This window comes from Rhinoderma darwinii, chromosome 3, assembly GCF_050947455.1.
Source record: "Rhinoderma darwinii isolate aRhiDar2 chromosome 3, aRhiDar2.hap1, whole genome shotgun sequence".
NCBI lineage: Eukaryota > Metazoa > Chordata > Amphibia > Anura > Rhinodermatidae > Rhinoderma > Rhinoderma darwinii.
The window spans coordinates 178,270,792-178,297,582 of NC_134689.1; the positions used below are offsets into that span (position 1 = coordinate 178,270,792).

General features: G+C 41.7%; 1 protein-coding gene across 2 annotated transcripts in view; it reads right to left on the reverse strand.

Annotated features, from left to right (window-relative positions):
- Positions 1-21,866: 21,866 nt before the first annotated feature.
- SAMTOR (S-adenosylmethionine sensor upstream of mTORC1) overlaps positions 21,867-26,791 on the reverse strand; it is a 40,247-nt gene continuing 35,322 nt past the window's right edge. The window contains exons 4-5 of one of the 2 annotated variants that reach the window (XM_075857093.1): positions 26,515-26,626; positions 21,867-23,487 (exon numbers count right to left, since the gene is read on the reverse strand). In XM_075857093.1, coding sequence (XP_075713208.1) covers positions 22,861-23,487; positions 26,515-26,626 — 739 coding nt within the window. In that variant the 3' untranslated portion in view covers positions 21,867-22,860. Of the gene's footprint in view, positions 23,488-26,499; positions 26,627-26,791 lie in introns of both variants that reach the window. The other variant, XM_075857092.1, reaches the window with a different exon arrangement.

Sequence of the window (26,791 nt, forward strand, 5' to 3'; positions counted from 1 at the left end):
ACACTCATAAGGTTAAACATTCATAGCTATGTTTATCATTCTTTATCTGGGTCTGCTAGGATAATGTATGTGTTGGCCTTGCAGCTGAAGGTTGTTATGGGGAAATCTAATCCTACTCATTTTTCGTGAGAAGCTCTCGTCTTGCATGTAAGTTTCCAGAAGATGCCTTTCTTGTACGTGATCGGCTGAGCTAGATCCAACGTCCCATTTGTACGTGATTCGCTGAGCTCAAGCCTACTCCCCTAGTTTATTGATAGAATGTAATTACAATAGTATCAGAGAAGGATTTTAGGTATACAAAACATTGTCTCTTTGGGTCTTACTTCTCTCTGATATATCGATATAACTAATGTCCGCTGACACAACCATCACACCTTCAGTCTAATATATTTTGGCCAGGATTGCGTCAGTTTAATTAAGTTTTTTGATACATTCCAGAACATCCTTCCTTGTCCCATTATTTTGTAGGTTTATACATTGTGCAGATGGCACTGTATAATGCGTACATACTATCCCGATTTGCAGGCCAGAAGTAAACATTTCTTCAGTTTCAAAAGGTGGTTATTAAGGTCCTAATATTAGGGAACCAGGAAGGAGAGGGCCCAAACATATCTGCCCTAAAAGTCTTCATCTTCACTGGAAGCGAAGCTACCTATATTTTACCAGAACAACACTTTCCCACCGAAGTTCCCCAAACTGCAAAAAAGCGAAGGAACCAAAAAAAGGTGCAGTGTGTTCCAAACGGGTGATAAGAAAGGATACCATTTATCTGTGCAACACAGTCGTCCCCCCCCCCTCCCCCGCAAAAAAACAACTGGCCTGTGCATAAAGGATTACTCAATAAGCATAAAACACAGCCATGGATTAATAATTTATTTATTTTACCCCATTATTTTACCCTCTTATTATGCCATGATATACTCCACAAAGCTTACATACGGCCACACATTATAAAATTGAAATACCTGTAATACCCCAAACTAAACTACGACCAAGCAAAATTTGCTATCAAAAAGTTATATGGTGGTCTTTCAGAGCCAGGCAGTGTAGCCAAACAGCAGATTATAACCACACATGGGGTGTAAAGGATCTGCCAGGCACAACTTCTGTGTATACGCCCATAGATAATCAGTCTGCACCTGAGTCTATGTCTCTGAGACTGACTCCATCTTCCACCACTCAGGATGGCAGGCTTAGGAGTGGGAGAGCCTATCGCAGCCTGGCCAGACGGAGCTAGCTCCCGCCCTCTGTCTATTTATACCTGCCTTTCCTGTTCCTCCTTTGCTTGTGATTCTTCTTGTGTGGTTTCCTGGCCCAGCTACAGCTTCTGACTATTTGATCCTGCTCCATACTGACCCTGGCTTACAGACTACTCTCCTGCTCTGCGTTTGGTACCTCGTGCACTCCTGGTTTGACTCGGCTCGTTCACCACTCTTGTTGCTCACGGTGTTGCCGTGGGCAACTGCCCCATTTCCCTTAGCTTTGTGTTCCCTTGTCTGTTTGTCTTGTGCACTTACCGAGCGTAGGGACCACCGCCCAGTTGTACCCCGTCGCCTAGGGCGGGTCGTTGCAAGTAGGCAGGGACAGTGTGGCGGGTAGATTAGGGCTCACTTGTCCGTTTCCCTACCCCCATCATTACATAATCACAAGCCCATATACCTAGTCTACCCTGGTCCCTGACACTACTATGGACCCCCTTGAGACCCTGGCCCAGCAAATGCAGGGTCTCTCCCTACAGGTCCAGGCCCTGGCTCAGAGGGTCAACCAGCCTGATGCTACCATGGTAGTGCCCCTCACCTCAAGTTGCCTGACCGGTTCTCAGGGGACCGGAGGACTTTTCTCTCCTTTCGGGAGAGTTGTAGGCTCTACTTTCGCTTAAAGCCTCACTCCTCAGGTTCTGAGAGCCAGAGGGTGGGTATAATTATGTCCCGGCTCCAGGAAGGGCCCCAAGAGTGGGCCTTCTCCTTGGCTCCTGACGCCCCTGAACTTTCCTCCGTTGATCGTTTCTTTTCTGCTCTCGGACTCATTTATGACGAGACTGACAGGACTACCTTTGCCGAGAGTCAGCTGGTGACCTTACGTCAGGGTAAGAGACCTGTTGAGGAGTATTGTTCTGACTTTAGGAAGTGGTGCGTAGCTTCTCGGTGGAATGACCCTGCCTTAAGGTGCCAGTTTAGGTTGGGTCTGTCGAACGCCCTGAAAGACCTGCTAGTTAGCTATCCCTCTTCTGACTGCCGAGACCAGGTTATGGCTTTAGCGGTACGACTTGACCGACGTCTCAGGAAACGACAACTTGAACGTTTTTGTGTTTTCCCCTCTGACTCCCCCATGATGCCTCCCGAGGTCCCGTTGCTTCGCTCTTCCACGGAAGACTCGGAGGTACCTATGCAACTCGGGGCCTCCGTGTCCCCCCGACAACGTAGAGAGTTCCGCAGGAAGTATGGTCTCTGCTTCTATTGTGGGGATGACAAGCATCAAGTGAACACCTGTCCTAGGCGTAAAAATAAGCAGCCGGAAAACTTCCGCGCCTAAGTGATCATCAGTGGTCACTTGGGCGCACAGGTATTTCCCCTAAATCTGAAACGTAATAAAATCTTGCTTCCCTTTCAGGTCTCTTTTGGTGGTAGGTCTGCTACCGGCAGTGCCTTCGTGGATTCAGGGTCTTCTGCTAATATCATGTCTGTGGAATTTGCTATGTCTCTAGCTATGCCTTTGATTGATTTGCCTAAACCTGTCCCGGTAGTGGGTATCGACTCCACTCCTCTTGCTAATGGTTATTTTACGCAGCATACCCCTGTTTTTGAACTCCTTGTTTGCTCCATGCATTTGGAGCAGTGCTCTGTACTGTTGATGCAGAGATTATCGTCCGATTTGGTTTTAGGCCTTCCCTGGTTGCAGTTGCATAACCCCACGTTTGACTGGAATACTGGGGAGCTTACCAAATAGGGTAATGAATGCTTGACGTCATGTTTTTCTGTTAATTTCTCCCCCTGAGGAGGTGAACACGCTACCGGAGTTTGTTCAGGACTTCGCTGATGTTTTCTCTAAGGAGGCCTCCGAAGTATTACCTCCTCATAGAGAATACGATTGCGCTATCGAATTGGTACCAGGAGCTAAGCTCCCTAAGGGTAGGATATTTAATCTTTCTTGTCCCGAACGTGAAGCCATGCGAGAGTATATCCAGGAATGTCTGGCCAAGGGTTACATTCGCCCCTCTACTTCTCCGGTAGGTGCTGGCTTTTTCTTCGTAGGGAAGAAGGATGGTGGTCTTATGCCATGCATTGACTACCGTAACTTGAATAAGGTCATTGTAAGGAACCAGTATCCCCTTCCTTTGATTCCTGATCTCTTTAATCAGGTTCAGGGGGCCCAATGGTTCTCTAAGTTTCATCTACAGGGGGGCGTATAACCTTATCCGCATCAAAGAGGGGGATGAGTGGAAGACTGCGTTTAACACGCCCGAAGGTCATTTCGAATACCTCGTTATGCCCTTTGGGTTGTGTAATGCTCCTGCGGTCTTCCAGAATTTCATAAATGAGATTTTAAGAGATTACCTGGGGGTATTTCTTGTAGTGTACCTTGATGACATTGTCAGGGATCATTACTATGTATATTGTTTGAAAAATAATATCCTCACACATATGTATATACATTTCAGTTCTTTGTGTAATATACTGATATATATAACAAGTTCTTTGTTCATGTCGGACACACCTATGGAAGACGCCGCCCCCTGGAATGCAAAGAGGAGTGTGCAGAAGAATGTATAGGAAAAGTTACAGCTGGGGAGCGAATAGAATTTAAGCAAGTCCCACATCTATAGGGAGGGGCATGTGTCTTCTCTGTGTGTGTTTCTTTGTTCTGAATAAAGTTCAGTTCCTCCTGGCTGACATTGAAGCTGTACCTCAGACAATTGTGTGGTGTACTTCTCTCCAGGCATGCCTTCAGCTTTCAATTTACAGAGGTGGTTATTCGGTGTGAAATACGGACCTGACATTTGGTGCCGAAACCCGGACCTCACTTGAGGAAAAGTCAAAATCCGGACAGTCGACAATCACAGGGTGAAACAGAGGACTCAAAGTTGCCCACTGAAGGAATTTGATCACCTCCGCAATAACACGGTAAGCAAATTGATTTTATAAATCTTCGTCTTATCTGTGTTAGTGGGCAGTCTTGTGGCGATCTGTAGAACCCTTTTGTTGATTTCCTGGATTATCTCAGGCGACAGAGGTGATATTTTCCGCTGTGAGGGTAAAAAAACCTGTGAGACCTTAGTCGCGCTCGACTAACCATCCTCTGGGTAATTAGGGACGAAATAAAGATTATATAAGCGATCGGAGAGTTATCGACTGTGAAATTTTTATATTTCCAGCGTAGCCGGAGAATCGAAATAAAGATTATATAAGCGATCGGAGAGTTATCGACTGTGAAATTTTTATATTTCCAGCGTAGCCGGAGAATCGAAATAAAGATTATATAAGCGATCGGAGAGTTATCGACTGTGAAATTTTTATATTTCCAGCGTAGCCGGAGAATCGAAATAAAGATTATATAAGCGATCGGAGAGTTATCGACTGTGAAATTTTTATATTTCCAGCGTAGCCGGAGAATCGAAATAAAGATTATATAAGCGACCGGAGAGTTATCGACTGTGAAATTTTTATATTTCCAGCGTAGCCGGAGAGTCTAAAATAAAATTATATTTCGGCGGACCGGGGGCTGTAGACTGAGGAATTTTAATATTTCCTGCGAGGCCTGGGAGTCATTGACCGAAAATTGTTATATAAATTACGTGTATAATATAGACTGTTAGGCATATGATTTAATGAAGCGAAGAGAAGAGGAAGTTAGGAATAAGAAAGGTATTGTATGTATTAGAAAACAGGACCAGCCGACGCCCGGTAATGGCTTCCGTACCTCATGTTGAGTGTGTCCTCATTGTTGGTGGGAAACCACCCCCCCCTTCACAGCTGCGCACTGTGTTTCCAATGGGAGAGGCTGCCCCCTCTGCCCCTGATGTGGCCACGCCCGGCCCAACCAAATCAGTATGAAATAATCACCTTGTTAATTTTGTCATTTGTAGTGTTTTTTTTCTATTTACAGAAGTTCCAGTCTAGTTCACTGATGAAACAACACGTCATCATAATATAGAGATGGTGGCCGACAGATTGTAGACTGTTACACATTATATGTTTGATGTTTTGAACGTAGATAATTCCTATACAATGGTGTGATGAATGATTGCAGATACGTATGTTGTTTTGCCGGCATTGAAAGTGTTAAGATTGTGAGAAGCTGTGAGAAGTTGGGAGAAGCTGTGAGTGTGTGACCCCCCTCCCTCTCCCCTGTAGTGTGCTGTGTTTGGGAGGAGGAGGAGAGGGGCTGACTGGGTGCAGTCTGCAGGGCTGATGAGACAAAGGGATTTCAATATGCACTGCTGAGATATATATATATATATATATATATATATATATATATATATATATATATATCAGTAATGTCTACAAACCTAAATAAATTTCTTCTCTTTTGCGCATGCGCTGTTGTTTATAAACGTTCCGATATTTATGTGCTATGATGTGATCAGATTTCATGTGTTTTGATCATTCAGATGTATTAAACTTTAGATACTGTGAGACACGGGGTTTTGAAAATGTATGTGCCCCCACCGTTCCCTATTTATATATACAGTTTATTGGTTTGCAGTAATTAATGTTATCAGAGATAATATTTTTTGGTTTATTGAATAACTAACTACAATTGTTTTGTTTTTGATTTCACACATAAATTATGTCATTGTAAAGATCAAATGTATTTTCGTCAGGAAAAAGTCATTTTTGTTTCAGGCTGTTGCACATTACAGGGGGTTAAACTAGTGCCGCACAGATAGAGTGCCAGACTTTGTTATGTTGAGATGTAGTTTTGAACTCTGCTACATTACTTTCGCAGAGTCCACAAAGGGGGGAAGGGTGAAGGAACTGATCAGGTACAATTTTGGTTTGATCAGGTACAATTTTGGTTTGTTTTGAGTTAATTAATTTGGTTTCAGAAGATCTAAAAATGTGTAAGAGACCTCAATGAGTAATCCAGATTAAATGGGTATGAGAGTAACCTACATTTTGAGGTTTGTGTAGATGGTTGTGTAAGAGACCATCCCCCTCCAGCAAATTTACACAGGAGGCAGAGGTGACGTCACTCACACGAGTCTTTATGGATTTAGATGAGGGAGAAGGCAAAACAAAAATTGTCTGGACATTGTTAATTTGATGTAAAGTTTTTAGGAATGTTTTCTTTTTTATTTGTTTTTGTATTAATCAAGTATTTGCAGAACCTGATAAAAGTGAGATTCTCAAAGTATTCTGGATTATCAGATGAGTGTGGAGAAGTGTATAACATTTGGTTTTATTTTAGAGGATGAAGACGCCACCCCTTTGAGATGTTATATATATATATATGTGACATGGGTTTTTAATGTAAATTTGTAATAAAGAGATATTTTATTATACAATATGTACAAGACAGGATACGAGGCACCAGGTAAATCATCCAGAAACCACTCTCACCTTCTTGTTCATCTCAAGGAGCGGAGCTGGAGGTGCTCGCTGAGGCTGTAACCTGGCAGAAGGTAAGACGGCCGACATTTACACTGACTCTAGGTACACTTTTGGCATCGCCCACAATTATGGGCCCATTGGTAGTAGGAACTTTATTGGATCATCGGGTAAGCCAATTGAGAGAGCGAGAGAAGACAGACCTGACAACAAGAGTATGTGCGGCCAGGTGTCAGTAAATTGGCTTGTCCCTGGATACAATAATGCCACCGCTAGGTTTGTAGCAGCCGGCATTATGTGCGCACGGCATGACATAGGTGAAACAGCAAAGGTACCTGTGAAAAGTGCAGCCCGGCCAGATTAACAGTCCCAGCGACTGCAGAACATACAACTACCGGAGGTAGAAGTGTATGACAATGTGCTCGTGTGTGTAGACCTGTTCTCAGGGGGGCCTGAAGCATGGCCGGTATCTTCCCCACTGCAGACGTTGTGTGTAAGTGACAGGGGAACAATGGTATCCCAGGTATTGACCTGATGTTTGTACAATAAGATATCAGCAGTTCTCCAGATGTTATCCCAAAGTTAGTTTGTTTAATAATTGTATTTAAGTTTAGTGGGAATATTAAATACTGAGGTTAAGTTTTATGTAAAGTTCTGGACCAGCCTTAGCATTGGACTATTAGAGTCATGCGTCAAATAAAAGGTACAGAAGCGGAATATTCCCATTCGAAAACATTTTTATTTGTTTATTTTTATTTTTGCTGTGAAAGGGAAATTTTAGAGCAGAGAATTCTGTGCAGTGTATATGTGTATGTATAGATATGTATATAAAGAAGAAGAATCAGTTTGTAAGTTTTAGTTACTGACCAGTGTGAACGTTTGATGTAAAGATGCTATTTGTTAATGTTTCTCTTCAATTGAATTATCTGATTAAGATCAATTAATGTTTATGCAATGAAAAAGCTTGTTCTCCACAGGAAGAGTCCAACTGGGAGCGGAAGGCGGGAGAACCATATTCTAACAGAATGTGGACGGATAAAGGAAGGTGAACAGTGGCACCCAATTCACTCTTGATGGCACTTGTTTTGATGGTGTATGACCTCACATATGCCCCAAGACTGCAAGGATCGATTTGGTAAGATCTAATTGGTATGTCCCAGGCCTTACAGCTGTTGCTGCTAAATTCTGTTAGAGCTGTTTGATTTGCCTACAGAACAGTCTTGGCAGACCGGTGCCAACCTTATCATACCCGCCTCCCACGAAGAGAACCGACCTTGAGAGGCCTTTCCAGGTAGAACGAACCAGATTAGAGTAAGAAAAATAGGTTTAAGACGCTTGTCAGATAAACATGTGGAATCTGTGTATGTTTCTGTGAGGTGGAGATGTTCTAGGCAATCAGCTGAGATCAAGGTACAAATCCTGCTGAAAGGGTATCACCAAGTGCAAATGAAATGTACCCAATAAATTACACATCTTCTAGGTGCCCTGCCCATTGTAACAGAGAAGTTTTTCCATATATATATATATATATATATATAAAGGTGTTTGATGTTGTTTAAGGGCCTGACATTATTGTATGTACTTAGAACAACGTTTATAGTGTATGCGGATGATGTTATCACCAGATTAGTATTTATTTTAACAATTGACAAGAGTTGGGGGTCCCCAGCAAGTGCCAGTAAATATGAACAATAAGACTTTTAACACGATGAACTCCATCACTGAGATGCGGCAGGCACAGCCTGAGCCAGTACAACGCGTTTATCATGAACTGACGGCAGTGTCACAATTCTAAGCGGCCGCCCAGACAAGTAACTTGCCAGAGGAAGAGTACAGATGCGGAGGGTTTGATAGTCACAATACAACTCCACTAATCCGCCTACGTGGGATCTCACCCCAGGCTCACAACATGAGGTGCTATGTACAGCCTGATGACGTAAACTAAAGGAGACGGTGTCGGACAGATGAGAATGATCAAACCAAGTCCTGATGACATCAGCAAAGTAAAGACCAAAGACCTGAGTGAATCCGTCAGCAGGATCAAGTGTTTTGATAATTAAGTGACCAGGAGGGGGTAATAATAACTCCCCCACTGGACACCAACGTAGTCTGACTCCACAATTGTGTGGGTTACCCTGAGGGTGACAGTCAGTGAAGAGCAGAAGACAGGAGAAGAAGAAGACGATGGTGTACAGGACTGGCAATGAACTGATGGGACCCGAGACCTGAGGGTGATAGCATGAGATTGGTGATAGCATTATGTTATTAGCTGAGGCCCTATTGTTTATAATGTCTGAGGTTTATAATTATAATGTGTGTAAATATGCCACGGTGCTGCAAATTACAATCTGAGGAGTTTTATGTGAAGGTGTGAGGTGAAGGTCACTGTGTTGCCCATGACCTGTCATATCTGCAGGGGTAAAGTCCCATTAGGACAGTAAGTGACAGTGCGACAATTATTACTGTTAATAAAAATGTAGACCGGATTAATATATATATATATATTACAACCAGCAGTGGTTTGTAGATTATATCAAGACAACCATCCTGTATCCAGAGGAGAATAGGGAAAGTTAGGACCACTCCGACACCTTGGAAGTCCAGGTACAAAGGGGGGTTACTCATCAGGAGTAGCTCGTCTCAAGCTGGTGAAGAAATCCAAAACCCCTACCCGCCTGGTTCGAGTGGTCAGTGGTAGGTTGCTAGGCAAGACTCAGGGATAGAGTAATAATATTTTTAGGGGGGACTGTCAGGGATCATTACTATGTATATTGTTTGAAAAATATTATCCTCACATATATGTATATACATTTCAGTTCTTTGTGTAATATACTGATATATATAACAAGTTCTTTGTTCATGTCGGACACACCTATGGTAGACGCCGCCCCCTGGAATGCAAAGAGGAGTGTGCAGAAGAATGTATAGGAAAAGTTACAGCTGGGGAGCGAATAGAATTTAAGCAAGTCCCACATCTATAGGGAGGGGCATGTGTCTTCTCTGTGTGTGTTTCTTTGTTCTGAATAAAGTTCAGTTCCTCCTGGCTGACATTGAAGCTGTACCTCAGACAATTGTGTGGTGTACTTCTCTCCAGGCATGCCTTCAGCTTTCAATTTACAGAGGTGGTTATTCGGTGTGAAATACGGACCTGACAACATACTGGTGTTTTCCAAGGACTTGTCCTCCCATATTGAGCATGTCAGGAAGGTGCTCCAGGTCCTTCGGGAAAACAAACTGTTTGCGAAAACCGAAAAATGTGTGTTTGCGGTACAGGAGATACCATTTTTGGGTCAAATCCTCACTCCTCATGAATTCCGCATGGACCCCGCCAAGGTCCAGGCTGTGGTGGAATGGGTCCAACCTGCCTCCCTGAAGGCGTTACAGTGTTTCTTGGGGTTCGCTAATTATTACAGGAGATTTATTGCTAACTTCTCGGTCATCGCTAAGCCTCTTACGGACCTCACTCGCAAAGGTGCTGATCTCCTCCACTGGCCTCCTGAGGCTGTCCAGGCCTTTAAGGTCCTTAAGAAGTGCTTTATCTCGACCCCGGTGCTGGTTCAGCCCAACCAAATGGAGCCATTTATCGTGGAAGTTGACGCATCCGAGGTGGGAGTGGGGGCTGTCTTGTCCCAGGGTACCAGGTCCCTCACCCATCTCCGTCCCTGTGCCTACTTCTCCAGGAAGTTTTCGCCCACTGAGAGTAACTATGATATTGGCAACCACGAACTCTTAGCCATTAAATGGGCATTTGAAGAGTGGCGCCACTTCCTGGAGGGGGCTAGGCATCAGGTAACAGTCCTTACCGACCACAAGAATCTGGTTTTCCTAGAATCTGCCCGGAGGCTAAACCCGAGACAAGCTCGATGGGCGCTATTTTGTACCAGATTCAACTTTTTGGTTACCTATAGGGCTGGGTCTAAAAATATTAAGGCCGATGCACTGTCGTGTAGCTTCATGGCCAGCCCTCCTTCGGAGGAAGATCCTGCTTGTATTTTGCCTCCTGGTATAATCATTTCTTCTATTGATTCCGATTTAGTCTCTGAAATTGCGGCTGATCAAGGTTCAGCTCCCGGGAACCTTCCTGAGGACAAGCTGTTTGTTCCCCTGCAATTCTGGCTAAGGGTACTTAGGGAAAATCATGACTCCGCATTATCTGGTCATCCAGGCGTCCTGGGTACCAAACACCTCATTGCCAGAAACTATTGGTGGCCTGGGTTGCCTAAAGACGTTAAGGCCTACGTCGCCGCTTGTGAGGTTTGTGCTAGGTCCAAGACTCCCAGGTTCCGACCAGCGGGCTTACTACGTTCTTTTCCCAATCCCCAGAGACCTTGAACCCATATCTCCATGGATTTTATCACCGATTTGCCTGCATCTCAAGGCAAGTCGGTGGTGTGGGTTGTAGTAGACCGCTTCAGTAAGATATGCCACTTTGTGCCCCTCAAGAAACTACCCAATGCCAAGACGTTAGCTACCTTGTTTGTCAAACACATCCTGCGTCTCCATGGGGTCCCTGTCAATATTGTTTCGGACAAAGGGGTACAATTTGTTTCATTGTTTTGTAGAGCCTTCTGTAAAAAGTTGGAGATTGATCTGTCCTTCTCCTCTGCCTTCCATCCTGAAACTAATGGCCAAACTGAGAGGACTAATCAATCTCTACAACAATATTTAAGGTGTTTTATCTCTGACTGTCAATATGATTGGGTCTCATTCATTCCCCTCGCCAAATTTTCCCTTAATAACCGGGTCAGTAACTAGTCAGGGGTCTCCCCCTTTTTCTGTAATTTTGGGTTTAATCCACGGTTCTCCTCCGTTTCACCTGGTAGTTCCAACAATCCCGAGGTAGAGGTCGTTCATCGGGAACTGTGCACAGTCTGGGCCCAGGTTCAGAAGAACCTAGAGGCGTCCCAGAGCGTACAAAAAACTCAGGCTGATAGAAGACGTTCTGCTAACCCCTTGTTTGTGGTCGGGGATTTGGTGTGGTTATCGTCTAGGAACTTGCGCCTTAAGGTCCCGTCCAAGAAGTTTGCTCCCCGGTTTATTGGGCCGTATAAGGTCATTGAAGTCCTCAATCCTGTCTCCTTCCGACTGGAGTTGCCCCCATCTTTTCGAATACACGACGTGTTTCATGCCTCCCTCCTTAAACGCTGCTCCCCGTCCTTGGCTCCCTCGAGGAAACCTCCTGTTCCCGTTCTCACCCCTGAGGGGGTGGAATTCGATGTGGCCAAAATTGTGGACAGCAAGATGGTCCAAGGCTCCCTCCAGCACCTGGTCCATTGGAGAGGATACTGGCCTGAGGAGAGGACTTGGGTACCCGCCCGGGATGTTCACGCTGGGGTATTGGTCAGGAAGTTCCACCTTCGTTTCCCCAATAAACCAGGTCCACTTAGAAAGGGTCCTGTGGCCCCTCATAAAAGGGGGGGTACTGTAAAGGATCTGCCAGGCACAACTTCTGTGTATACGCCCATAGGTATTCAGTCTGCACCTGAGTCTATGCCTCTGAGACTGACTCCATCTTCCACCACTCAGGATGGCAGGCTTAGGAGTGGGAGAGCCTATCGCAGCCTGGCCAGACGGAGCTAGCTCCCGCCTTCTGTCTATTTATACCTGCCTTTTCTGTTCCTCCTTTGCTTGTGATTCTTCTTGTGTGGTTTCCTGGCCCAGCTACAGCTTCTGACTATTTGATCCTGCTCCATACTGACCCTGGCTTACTGACTACTCTCCTGCTCTGCATTTGGTACCTTGTGCACTCCTGGTTTGACTCGGCTCGTTCACCACTCTTGTTGCTCACGGTGTTGCCGTGGGCAACTGCCCCATTTCCCTTAGCTTTGTGTTCCCTTGTCTGTTTGTCTCGTGCACTTACTGAGAGTAGGGACCGCCGCCCAGTTGTACCCCGTCGCCTAGGGCGGGTCGTTGCAAGTAGGCAGGGACAGAGTGGCAGGTAGATTAGGGCTCACTTGTACGTTTCCCTACCCCCATCATTACATGGGGTATTACTGTTTTCAGGAGAACCAGCCTAACTATTTATGGGGTATGTCTCTCCAGTGGCACAACATATTTAGCACTGAAATAGCATATCTGTGAAAAAAATTGCAAGGTTTTCTCTGCAACATCCATTAAAAAAATTTTTTAAAAAACCTAAGGGGTCAAAATGCTCAATACATCCCGAGATTATAGCCTTAAGAGTTTAGCTTTTAAAATTGGGTCACTTCTTTAGGATTTCCTTTATTATTTCACTTAAGAGTTTTTGCAATTGTGGATAATGCTGTATAAATCACCAAATTAGGCCTCAAATGTGCATGTGCTCTTTTACTACTGAGCCCTGTCATATGTCCAGGCAAAAAGATTAGAACCATATGTAGAGTTTTTCTATAATCCGTTAACACAGCATAGTAATTAAAAAAAGCTGTCTTTTCACAGCGGCACAACATATTGCGTAATGAAATTGCATACCGATGGAAAAATTGCAATTTTCAGTCTGAACCATCTGATGCACGCTAGTTTCTGCAAAACACCTTAGGAGTCAAAATGCTCACTACACCTCTAGAGTTATTCCTTAGGGGTATAGTTTCCAAAATGGGGTCACTACATGGGGGTTTCCACTGTACTGCTACTTCAGAGGCTCTGCAAATGCAATATGTTGTCCCAAGACCATTCCAGCAAAATCTGCACTCCAAAAGCCGCTCCTACTCTTTTGAACCCCGCTGTGTGTGCCCAAACAGCAGTTTATGACCACATATGGGTTTTTGCCTTACTCGGAAGACATAATACATATACAATAATGCATAATACATTTTGGGGTGCTTTTTCGACAGTATTCCTTGTGAAAATGAAAAGAATGTAAGCTAAAACAACATATTACTGTAAAAATGTTTTGTTTTTTTTTTACAGTTAAATTCTAATAAATTCTATGAAAACACCTGTAGGGTCATAATGCTACACCCCTAGATAAATTCCTTGAGGGGTTCCATTTCCAAAATGTGGTCTTTTTCGTGGTGTTTCTTATGGTTTTGGCACCACAAGACATCTGCAAAGCTAAAAAGGTGCCTGGAAAACATCCTAATAAACCAAAGGCCCCAATCCACAAGGTGCTCCTTCATTTCTGAGGCCTATGTTTAAGTAAAGTAGCACACTAGGGCGACATATTGAAAATTTCGCCAAACTGCAGCATCAGATTAATAAAGGTTGAGTTGCTTTTCTCCATTAACACCGGTTGTGTTACAGGAAAATGTATTTTAAAATTTAATATCTGCACAAAAAACAAACAAACCTGAAAATTTAATTTTCATATTTCACCTCCCCGTTTGCTTTCATTCCTGTGAAACATGAAAATGGTTAAACTTCCTAAATGCTGTTTTGAATACTTTGAGGGGTGTAATTTTTAAAATGGGGTGATTTACAGGAAGGGTTTCCTAGTATGTGACTTTAGAACGGAATTGGTTCCTGAAGAAATGTTTTGGAAGCATTTGTGAAAAATAAAAACCATTTAAAAAATATGATGCCAAACAATAAAATAGACATAGTAAATGTTAATTATTAAACTTATTTGCATAGTATGACTGTCTTACACGCAGAGAAGTTTAACATTTATAAAATGGCAAATATTTTCTGTAAGTTTCCAATCTTTTCTTATAAGGGTATATCCACACAGGTCGCATATGCTGCGGAATAGTACGCAGTGTAGTGTACCCAACCTAGAACCCGCAAAAAGGTTTTCCAAGGAGCCTAATTGGGGGTGCAGAGTTAAAAGCTAGGGCTATGACCCAAAATGAATGTATCCAAATTAAACTACTAATAAAAGATCCAAATATGGTGAACATAATACTAATTTTATCACTTTGTTTAATAAAGGCAGTAAGCTTATTACGTACATCTTGAGGAGACATTGGCATATTTTAGTAAATGACCCGTTTTTAACCCCTTCAAGACACAGCCTGTTTTGGCCTTCAGGACACAGCCAATTTTTTCAAATCTGACATGTTTCACTTTATGTGGTAATAACTCCGGAATGCTTTTACCTATCCAAGCGATTCTGAGATTGTTTTCTCGTGACACATTGGACTTTATGTTACTGGCAAAATTTGCTCGATACATTAAGTATTTAATTGTGAAAAACACCAAAATGTAGCGAAAAATTGCAAAAATTTGCATTTTTATAAATTTATATGTATCTGCTTGTAAGACAGGCAGTTATACTACACAAAATTGTTGCTAATTAACATCCCCCATATGTCTACTTTAGATTGGCATCGTTTTTTGAACATCCTTTTATTTTTCTATGATATCACAAGGCTTAGAACTTTAGCAGCAATTTCTCACATTTTCAAGAAAATTTCAAAAGGCTATTTTTACAGGGGCCAGTTCAGATGTGAAGTGGATTTTAGGGCCTTATATATTAGAAACAATCGATAAGTCACCCCATTTTAAAAACTTCACCCCTCAAAGTATTCAAAACAGCATTTAGAAAGTTTCTTAACCCTTTAGATGTTTCACAGGAATTAAGGCAAAGTAGATGTGAAATGTTCAAATTTCTTTTTTTTTTTGCAGAAATTCATTTTTCATGTATTTTTTTTGTAAGACAGAAAGTTTTACCAGAGAAACACAACTCAATATCTATTGCCCAGATTCTGAAGTTTTTAGAAATACCCCACATGTGGCCCTAGTGCGGTAATGGGCTGAAGCAGCGGCCTCAGAAGCAAAGGAGCACCTAGAGGATTTTGGGGCCTCCTTTTTATTAGAAAATATTTTAGGCTCCATGTCGGGTCTGAAAGGCTCTTGCGGCACCAAAACAGTGGAAATCCCCAAAAGTGACACCATTTTGGAAAATATACCCCTTGAGGAAATTATCTAGGGGTATAGTGAGCATTTTGACCCCGCAGGTTTTTTGCAGAAATTATTGGAAGTAGGCCGTGAAAATGAAAATCTACATTCTTTCAAAGAAAATGTAGGTTTAGCTAATTTTTTCTAATTTCCACAAGGACTAAAAGGAGAAAATGCACCACTACTTTTGTAAAGCAATTTCTCCCGAGTAAAACAATACCCCACATGTGGTCATAAACGGCTTTTTGGACACACGGCGGAGCTTAGAAGGGAAAGAGCGCCATTTGGCTTTTGGAGCTCAAATTTAGCAGGAATGGTTTGCGGAGACCACGTCGCATTTGCAAAGCCCCTAAGGGACCAAAACAGTGAAAACACCAAAAAAGTGACTCCATTTAGTAAACTACACCCCTTGAAGAATCCATCTAGGGGTGTAGTGAGCATTTTGAACCCACAGGGGTTTCATAGATTTTATTAGAATTGGGCAGTGAAGATAAAAAAAATCCTTTTTTTCCAATAAGACGTAGCTTTAGCTCAACATTTTTCATTTTCTCAACAAATAAAGGAATAAAAGAACCCCAACATTTGGAAAGCAACTTCTCTGGAGAACGGCAATACCCCATTTGTGGTTATAAACTGCTGTTTGGGCACACGGCAAGGATCAGAAGAGAAGGAGTGCCATTTGGCTTTTGGAGCACAGATTTTGCTGGATTGGTTTCTTGACACCATGTCACTTTTGCAAAGCTCCTAAGGTGCCAGTACAGTGGAAACTCCCCAAAAGTGACTCGATTCACGAAACTACACCCCTTGAGGAATCCATCTAGGGGTGTAGTGAGCATTTTGACCCCACAGGTGTTTCATAGATTTTATTAGAATTGGGCAGTGAAAATAAAAAAAATCCTTTTTCTTCAATAATACGTAGTTTTAGCTGAAAATGTTTCATATTCTCAACAAATAAATGTAAAAGAGCACCCCAACACTTGTAAAGCAACTTCTCCTGTGTATGACAATACCACATATGTGGTCATAAACTGCTGTTTAGGCACAGAGTAGGGCACAGAAGGGAAGGAGCGCCATTTGGCTTTTGCAGTACAGATTTTGCTGGATTGGTTTCTGGGCGCTATGTCGCATTTGCAAAGTCCCTGTGGGACCAAAACAGTGGATCCCCCCCAGAAGTGACCCCATTTTGGAAACTACACCCCTCAAGGTATTTACCTAGGGGTGTAGTGAGCATATTAACCCCACAGGTGATTGGCAGAAATTGGTGTGCACGTGATATTGCAGAGTGAAAATGGTTTTTCAATAGATATGCCAATATGTGGTGCCCAGCTTGTGCCACTGGAGACACACACCCCAAAAATTGTTAAAAGGGTTCTCCCGGGTATGGTGATGCCATATATGTGGAAGTAAACTGCTGTTTGGGCATACTGTAGGGTTCAGAAGGGAGGTAGCGCCATTTGGCTTTTGGAGCGTGGATTTTGCTTGTAGTAGTTTTGTTTGGAGTCTTACTAGTGTTTCCGTTTATAATGTGGGGGCACATGTAAGGCGGGCGGAGTATATAAGAGGCATAGTCAGGTGGTATAGTGGGGTAAAAAAAAACAATAAAATAATCCATAGATGTGTGTTATGCTGTGACACAATCCTTTCTGCACAGGCCGGTGTCGCACTAATAAATGGTCTTTAATTATCCCCCTTTTGGTCCGCACTCCGCACCTTTTGAAGTTTGGGGAATTTTGCTGGGAAAGTGTTGTCCTGGTATAATACGGGCGCCCTCACTTTCAGCAGATATGTTTGGGCCCTCCCATTCCTGGATCCCTAATTTTAGGGGCCTTGATAATTTGCCACTTGAAACAGAAGAAATGTTCCCCTCGGGCCGGCACAACTGCATATTTTTATTTCCTGGCTTATTGGTGCCTTGACTAATTTTATTTTTTCATAGACGTAGTGGTATGAGGGCTGTTTTTTTTTGTGTGATGAGCTGTAGTTTTTATTGGTACCATTTTGGGGTACACGCGACTTTTTGATCACTTGTTATCCTTTTTTTTTGGGAGGCAAGGTGACCAAAAAACAGCAATTCTGGCATATTTTTTTAGTTCTTTATATACAGAGTTCCCCACGCGTTATAAATTACATGTTAGCTTTATTCTGCGGGTCAGTACGATTCCGGTGATACCTAATTTATAGCACTTTTTATGTTTTACAACTTTTTGCACAATAAAATAACTTTTGTAAAGAGAATGGATTTTTTCTGTCGCCAAGTTGTGAGAGCCATAACGGTTTTAAATTTTTCGTCAACGGAGTTGTATGAGGGCTTGTTTTTAGCGAGACGAGTTATAGTTTTTATAGGTACCATTTTTAGGTACATGCGACTTTTTGATCACTTTTTATTTCAATTTTTGGAAGACAAAGTGACCAAAAAATAGCAATTATGGCAGTATTTTCTGGTTATTTTTTTTACGGCGTTCACTGTGCGGAATAAATAACATAATATTTTTATAGTTCAGGTCGTTACGGTCGCAGCGATACCAAATATGTATGGCTTTATTATTTTTTTCAATAATAAATGACTTGATAAGGGAAAAAGGGCGATTGTGTTTTGTGTTATTATTTGAAACTTTTATTGTATTTTTTACAACTTTTATTTTTACTTTTTTGACACTTTTTTTGACACTTTTCTTTAGTCCCACTATGGGACTTGAAGGTCCAACTGTTTGTTTGATGTTCTAATACATTGCACTACCTATGTAGTGCAATGTATTAGAACTGTCAGTTGTTCACTGACAGCAAGCCGATCAGGCTCCGCCTCTGGGCGGGGCCTAATCAGCTTACGTAATGGCAGACAGGAGTCCATTGTTAGGGCTCCTGTTGCCATGGTAGCAGTCGCCAGCCTTGCCATCGCGTGGCAAGGCTGCCGATTTGCTACAAACCTCTAGGATGCAGCGATCACAATGGATCGCTGCATCGAAGGGGTTAATGCCAGGAATCGGAGCTAGCTCCGGTTCCTGGCGATAGATCGGGGTATCCGCTGTAACATACAGCGGACACCCACTGCTGATGACGCCGGCTCAGCTTCTGAGCCGGCGCCATCTTGCCGATGGTACCGGAAGCCTCCTGGGCCCCGCCGACGACGGGGCATAGGAGGATTCCGTTGCTGGCGGACCGGGAGGTAAGCATTAGCCCTCCGATCGCCTTTGCAGCCACCGGCAACCCAGCGATCACGTTGCTGGGGTGCCGATGGCTATAAACTCCTCACATGCTGCGATCGCTATTCAACGCATGTGAGGGGTTAATCGGTCGGATCGGAGGCTAGCTCCGGTCCTGGCCGATACCTCAGGGTGCCAGCTGTAACATACAGCTGTCACCCGGCGGTGATGTCGCTGGCTCAGCTCCTGAGCCAGCTTCATCTCCATGACGTACAGTTACGTCGAGATGCGGGAACAGTCCATCTCCCATGACGTAACTGTACGTGATTTTGCGGGAAGGGGTTAAAATCAATACTTCCCGAAAACCTTCGATCACATTCAAAAGGGCCAAAACACTTAAAAATCTAATAGCCTCTAGCAAAATACATACCACCAAAAAGAAAAATCCAAATTTAATGGCAGATAAGAATGGTTCCTTTCGTTGTGGTCACAATAGGTGTCTATGCTGTAATAACATTACTAACAAATGCACGGAGTACCTTTCAACAGTGACGGGTGAGAAATTTCCTATAAAAAAACACCTTAATTGTGGTAGTACTTTTGTAGTTTATTTGTTGCAGTGTATATGTAACCTACAGTATGTGGGTTGCACTACACAAACATTAAGGAATCGCATTAATAAACATAGATTTAATGTTAGCAAAGGTTTCCTAAAGCAGAGTGTGTCACGATACTGTACATTAAAACAGAAGTGTAATTTTGAGAATATAATGGTTACTCCAATTGAACAAATCCCATCTGATATACCTGATAGGTTTATCAGACTCAAGCAGAGAGAGAATTTTTGGATATACAAATTGGGTACTTTACATCCCAATGGTCTGAACGACCTCACGGAATCATCTCTAGAATAACGAGTATTTTTACTTTCACTGCCTAATATGTATAATACCTTTGGGGTCTATTACTATAATTTTGCATTTTATATATGTTCTTATTGTGATAATGCTTGTAACTATTCCTATTTTTATTGTTGCCTTTAAGTGTTTGATGCTAGTTCCCAATTTTTTATTATTATGTTGTTATTCTGCACAATTATTTTTAGCAATTGTTTATAAACTTTTTAATTTTGGTATAGTAGACAACATGCTCTCATTCTACTATTTATAAATACTCAGATACTTACTGTCTGTCGTACTTCCTTTTGTTCTGGCACTGGTCTCCGTGCTTTGTTTCATCTGCGTTTCACCATGCATTCCAGTGCCCCTTTGTGTTCTCCTTCGGGCACCGTACTTTTTATGTGACCTAGCAACCAGGGACGCTTGATCAGCGTCGCCGTATTTTACTTCTTCTATCCTGGGATTTTTTTCTTTGCTTTACTTGTCTTCTTTTCTTTGCCTACCTTGACACGGTAGGATCTAGTCCATCTGTCCATCATGAAAATGATTGTTTCGTTTTGTATTTATATAAAGAAAGTTTATTCCAGCGGAATGTCATGTTTACCGTCATGAAATTTTTTACCACTTTCATTTTCATTCAGCATTTTTGATACTAATTTTAATCCATCATTCCAATTGCAATTATCTATGTGGTTTTAAGTGTTGCATAGGTATATATGTATGTATGTATATATTGTTTTCCTTTGGTGACCTTTGACCTGCCCCTTTGGCGGTTTTTTGCTTGTTAATTGATACTCATTGCTTTGGTGTTGTATAAATGTGTGTGAACCGCACAGTCTGTACTGGCCTGATGAAGACACCGGTTCGGTGTTGAAACACGTAGCCTCTGACTATTAAATACTTTTCCTTCGATGCCTGTCTAAGCCTCCACATTGTTCATATTAGCAGCGCCGGTGGTCCTTTTTTCACTCTATCAAGTACTAGAACCCGCAAGGAATTTCTGCTGAAAGACTGAACCAAATTGTGGGGCAGATCATCTTCATCCGGAATCGCCGTTGTGGAAACAGAAAAAAAAGTCATAACTTATCTTGCTGGGGTTGCAATTTTTGTGGCGAATGCACAGATTTTCTGCTGCAAAAATCGCAACATTCCCTATTTGTTGCTGCTTTTATATCCCCATCGAACTCAATGGGGGAAAACCACAACAAAAGTACAAGGATTCTGCAGTTTAAATTGACCCGCTACAGATTAAAAATCTGCACCGTATGTCAAGTAAAGCGTGTTTTCTCGCAGCATGTGGATGAGATTTGTTTGAACCTCATTCACTTTACTGCTAGTGTAATACACTGCCTAATTTCCACAATTAAATCTGTTGCGTAAAATCTGCAGCTAATCTTCCCCGTGTGCACAAACACTAAACGCTAAGCATATATCGACCAAAATACAGGGGGGGGGACGGGGGGGGGGGGACACAACAATCTCAGAATTACTCGGAAAAGTAAAAGCATTACTAAGTTATTACCACATACTGGTACTGCAGTTCTGTTCCTCTCACATGAACGGGGGCTTCGGCCCCTATTTTTTGATGATCGGCGTGGCTTCAGGGATTGGACCCACACTGATCAAACATCGACCATCAATGTATAATTCCCAAAGAACCCCTGCAAACGCAGAAGATATTTCCCACTGTAGAGATGGCCTGAAATCTGCAGCAAAATGTAGATTTTCCCACACATTCCACGCTTTCCATAGAAATAGATGACATTTTGAAGCCAATCCAGGGACAAATGCAGGAAAATAGAGCATGCTGCAGACTTTAAAATCTGCAGCAGGCTTTTCAATCCAAACCGACTTTTCCTCTGCAAGTGGATGGGGTTTTTTCCAACCACATTCACAGGCTTTACACTGTACTTTATTGTAGATTCTCTGTGCAAATCCTCTACACATAGTTGAAAAAAGATGCATCAAAATGTAACTGTGTAAACAAGGCCCAAAATAATAAACAGTTTTTTATCGAAAGCATATTAAAAAAACACAGAAAAATATTCAATAATACAGTTCATGCAAATGATTAATTATGCGTTACTATATGCGAACGCGATTGTCTTGCGTTAAAGCTGCAGTTAGGCCACATTCCCACGCTGAAGATTCTGTCAGGCTTTAGGCTCCGCGCCTAAATCTTGGCAGAATCTGCTAACATTCCGCTGACAATGCATGTGAATAAGGGATTTTATAACCCATTCAGGAGCTCTGGAAAATATCAATACGGCAATAATAAATGTGCTGGGATGGATTTTAAAACGTCATCCTTATTTATTTCTCGTGTGGTAAGTGATCCAAAGAAAACCAGTTCTGGTTGCTTAACGTAGTCTTAGGTTTTATTAGGAAGACAATATTTTAGCAGAGCTGAATACTGGCATTGATTGATGAAAATATTAATTAATTAGAATATTTCCATATTGTGGTACCAATAACTTTAATAATGCTTAACATGTTCACAAAAGGCAATATCAAGCATCTCTAGAATTGTTCAAACTACTAAAAAAAACGAACTGAAAAATAACTTATTTAGATTAGATCAGAACAGAACAGAACAGCAAGTCACTTATTTTTTCAGTGCAAAGATACAGAATAATGTATAACAAAAAGTATCATAACCCAAAACATGTCCAAAATCCCAGATCGTAAAAACATTGGGCCTCATTTATCAAAACGGTCTAACCGTAAAACCGTCTGTTGTCCATAGAAACCCCAGCTCTGCTTTCATTTTTTCGGATCGGTCTTAGAAATCAAAGCGGAGTTGTGATAGGTTGCTATGGGCAACATACAGCTTTTTGTTAGACACTTGAGAAATGAGGCCCCTTGTGTGCAACATACGTCATCCCAGACCGATCCTACTCACTCAGCTGTGCAATCTTATTTATTCATGAAAGCGATCACTTGTTCTCTTACAAATTTACACAAGTTATTGTGTACAACATATATATTGCTTTCCTCATTTCGTCTTTGAAAATGTGGAAGTGAAATCTATTGAAAGGAATTACCCAAAGGGTAGACAACGTATTTTCTTCTACAACCGACTAGTGCACTTTAAAGACCATTGAAACATCATTCAGAAACTGGAAATTACAAGTCATTATTTCTGAAATATAAATGCAACGTTCCGTGTTTATCGGCACCACTCGTAGCATAACAATGGCGTACAAAATGTGATCAGAGAAGATATGCATGTATAGCAGGCATGCCCCCGGCAAGTAGTTAGTACCTGGTGTTCTTATTAAAACAAAAAGAAAATGCTATAACCGAATAGCAGTAACTACAAAGTATTATCCAGTTCTCCACAACAGTAAAAATCTCTAAAATATAGGAGTAGGAAAAATAGCAAACTTTGTAAACTTTTTAATCTTGATTCAAGTCTGTGCCTTGTTGGCATTAAAAAACACTAGGCCCATCTTAGCTCAGGAGGAGTATGGGATCTTCAAACTCATAGAATGACATTGAGCTGGTCTGACTTTCTCCAGAGTCTGAATCATAAGGAGCATCTGGCAACTCAGAAAAAGTATATGCTATCTGTTCATCTTCCACTTCAGATCGGGCAGAACAGGGGCTTGCGGATTCCTCTTCCGCCACAGTATTAAAATCTTGAGGGATGTAGAGCATATCTGGATAGTTCCTTGTAATCAAATCGCTTGTTGTTTTCAGCGAGGTTTTCCTAAATGCCATAAGGTGCATATGAGAAACTTTGGAGTAGATCATACGTTTGAAGCCAAGAGACTCAATGGCAATCTTCCAGCTCTTCATCATCATTGCGTGCCGATTTTGATGAGAAGAATCTGGGGTAATAATGAGCAGCAAGCCATTGAGTTCAAGAAGTTCATGAGCTTTCTTACAACAAATCCACCTTTGGTACTGCGAAGGGAAGTAAGAAAGAAGGAGAGAAAAAACGACCACGTGGAATAGTTCAGCGGGTAAGTTATCTATGGGACTCTTCAACTGCTTCAGGAAGGCATTAATAGCATCTGGCGCGAGCTGAAGTGGCCTCTGGATTTGCAAGTTTAGGAAGTCACATTTATATACAGTCTATAAAATAGAAAAAAAGATATCAATCATTTATAGAAAATAGAAGCAATGACAATTTTTCCCCTTTGCCAGCACAATACTCCCCAAACATTCAAACATAAAAATGCAAAAGGTCACAGTTGCACAAACTCAGGACACAGCCACAGTTGGCTCAATAGCAGATATTATCATGCAAAAATCAAGGACACTTGGCAAAAGGGTCTGCCTCCTATCTAGCAGTGGACACCATAGCACTTTCACTTGTATCCTGGGATAAGACCAATTGTGGCTGGACACTACAGCCAGCACTATGGAATCTTGGATAATTGGTACTCAATGATTATTACAATTTCTTTAACCCCTTAGTGACCAGCTTATTTTAAACCTTAATGACCAAGCTATTTTTTGTGTTTTTCCATCGTCACATTTCAAGAGCTATAACTTTTTTATTTTTAATAAAAACATAGCTGTATAAAGGTCTTGTTTTTTTGCGGGACAAGTTGTATTGTTTAATAGCACCATTTTGGGATACAATTAATTAATTAATTAACTTTTATTAACATTTTTTTTGGGGGGGAGAATAGAAAAAAAACCAGACATTTCACCACACTTTTTTGCGTCCTAAATCTACGCCGTTTACCGTGTGGTATAAATAACACAATAACTTTATTCAGCGGGTTGTTACGATTGCAACAATAGCAAATTTGTATAGATTTTGTATGTTTTACTACTTAACACAGTAAAAACACTTTTTTTTTCAAAATAAATTGTTTATGTGCCTCCATATTTGAAGAGCCATAACTTTTTTATTTTTCCGCCGATGCAGTTGTATGAGGGCTTTTTGTTTTTGCGGGACGACTTGTATTATTTATTGGTACCATTTGGAGTACATGCGACTTTTTGATTACTTTTTAAATCACATTTTTTTTTAAGGCAGGATTCACAGAAAACAGCAATTTTTCCAATGTTTTTTTTATTTTATTTTTTTACGGCGTTCACCGTGCGGGTTAAATGTAATAGCTTTATAGTCGGGGTCGTTACGGACGCGGCCATACCAAATATGTGTAACTATTTTTTACTTTATTTAGTTTTTTTTAATAGTAAAGCATTTTGTAAGGGGAAAGTGGGTTTTTCATTTTTAAATAATTTTATTTATTTAATAATTAAATATACGGGATGGTGTCCGTCGGCCATACAAATTAATGGGCCCATAATTACAGACCGTAACAATGGTCCGTAATTACGGATGAAATCTACGGTCGTGTGCATGGGGCCTTTAAAGAGGCTCTGTCACCAGATTTTGCAACCCCTATCTGCTATTGCAGCAGATAGGCCCTGCAATGTAGATTACAGTAACGTTTTTATTTTTAAAAAACGAGCATTTTTGGCCAAGTTATGACCATTTTTGTAGTTATGCAAATGAGGCTTGCAAAAATCCAAGTGGGTGTGTTTAAAAGTAAAAGTCCAAGTGGGCGTGTATTATGTGCGTACATCGGGGCGTTTTTAATACTTTTACTAGCTGGGCGCTCTGAAGAGAAGTAACATCCTCTTCTCTTCAGAACGCCCAGCTTCTGACAGTGCAGTTCTGTGACGTCACTCACAGGTCCTGCATCGTGACGGCCACATCGGCACCAGAGGCTACAGTTGATTCTGCAGCAGCATCAGCGTTTGCAGGTAAGTCGATCTTACCTGCAAACGCTGATGCTGCTGCAGAATCAACTGTAGCCTCTGGTGCCGATGTGGCCGTCACGATGCAGGACCTGTGAGTGACGTCACAGATCTGCACTGTCAGAAGCTGGGCGTTCTGAAGAGAAGAGGATGTTACTTCTCTTCAGAGCGCCCAGCTAGTAAAAGTATTAAAAACGCCCCGATGTACGCACATAATACACACCCACTTGGACTTTTACTTTTAAACACACCCACTTGGACTTTTGCAAGCCTCATTTGCATAATTACAAAAATGGTCATAACTTGGCCAAAAATGCTCGTTTTTTAAAAATAAAAACGTTACTGTAATCTACATTGCAGCGCCTATCTGCTGCAATAGCAGATAGGGGTTGCAAAATCTGGTGACAGAGCCTCTTTAAGTGAACCTGTCAGGATCTTTATGCTGTCCTCTCTGAGTCCAGAATAAAGTAGTGACAGACACTGATTTCAACAGTGTCACTAATTTGTGATAGTAATGTGATATTAATTATGTGATCAGATTATACAGTTTTGTTATAAGTAACAAATTTTACACTGAACATTTTAGTAATGTCTAATTTTAAAGCGTAGCAATAAAGTATCTGTTTTATTTTTAGCATAATATTGTGGAACTAATGGTGGTATGTTATATATTCTGTTACAAGTAACCATTCTACTAATAAGAACAAATATAGTCCCATTCCGTAATGAATATAGCTTAATCTGCAGTGTGCTGCCTCCAGCTCCGAGCACGATATAAAGCAGGGTAGGATGCCAATTCAGACTATTCCCTGACTAAGGAAACAGATTTCCGAAATGTGCAGGACTCGCTTTTGGCTACCATACCAATTTTTGTGACGTCACATTAGGTACCTTTGTTGACTGGGTGGATGCATGTAGAGTACGCTACCAGCCTGAGCGTCTCCCCACCACCTAACTCTAGCATCTAAACATTGTAGATACCTTGGGGATTCTACTTATGACGCTACAAGGACACAATTTAACCCACAACATTCACCTCTGGAGGACTATAAAGAAGTAAGCACTTTGCGACGAACTGGGAAGGTGTTTCACCATTGTCAGGTAGTTACATTTCTATTTTTCCTTCTGCAGGTGGCATCATTTAGAGCAGATTATCCATTACTATACTAGATGCAAGTCCTGTTTACTGGGCTGATGAAGCACTATTAGCTTGCATGCGGAGAGCAGTCTTTGTAGAGGGCAGTTGAGACTTTGAACAGTGTTGGAGCATGGTCGTTATTTGTATTAGTGTTTTTACTGTGCGTATGCTAGCGTTCTGCTGCCCACACATTGCATAAATCTTGAGAGGAGCGCTAATGTATTTACCATATAATAGGTTACCTCAACAGCAGGCACAATATCGATACCAATAGCCAGAAAGTTATCATACTTCATGAAAGGATTATAGCAGCTTCCTACGTCAAGCAATCGGATCTTGCCAGGGAGATGAAAGCTAATAAGAAAGACAAACTATTATTACCCAAAGATTCTCATGGTGGACAGGCAGAAAATGGTTTATTCAAGTAATACAATTTTTTTTTTACATTTGACAGAGTTCCACCTGCTTATTACTGTAAATAGTTTGTTTAGAATACATTTAAAAAATTTGCAAGTAGCA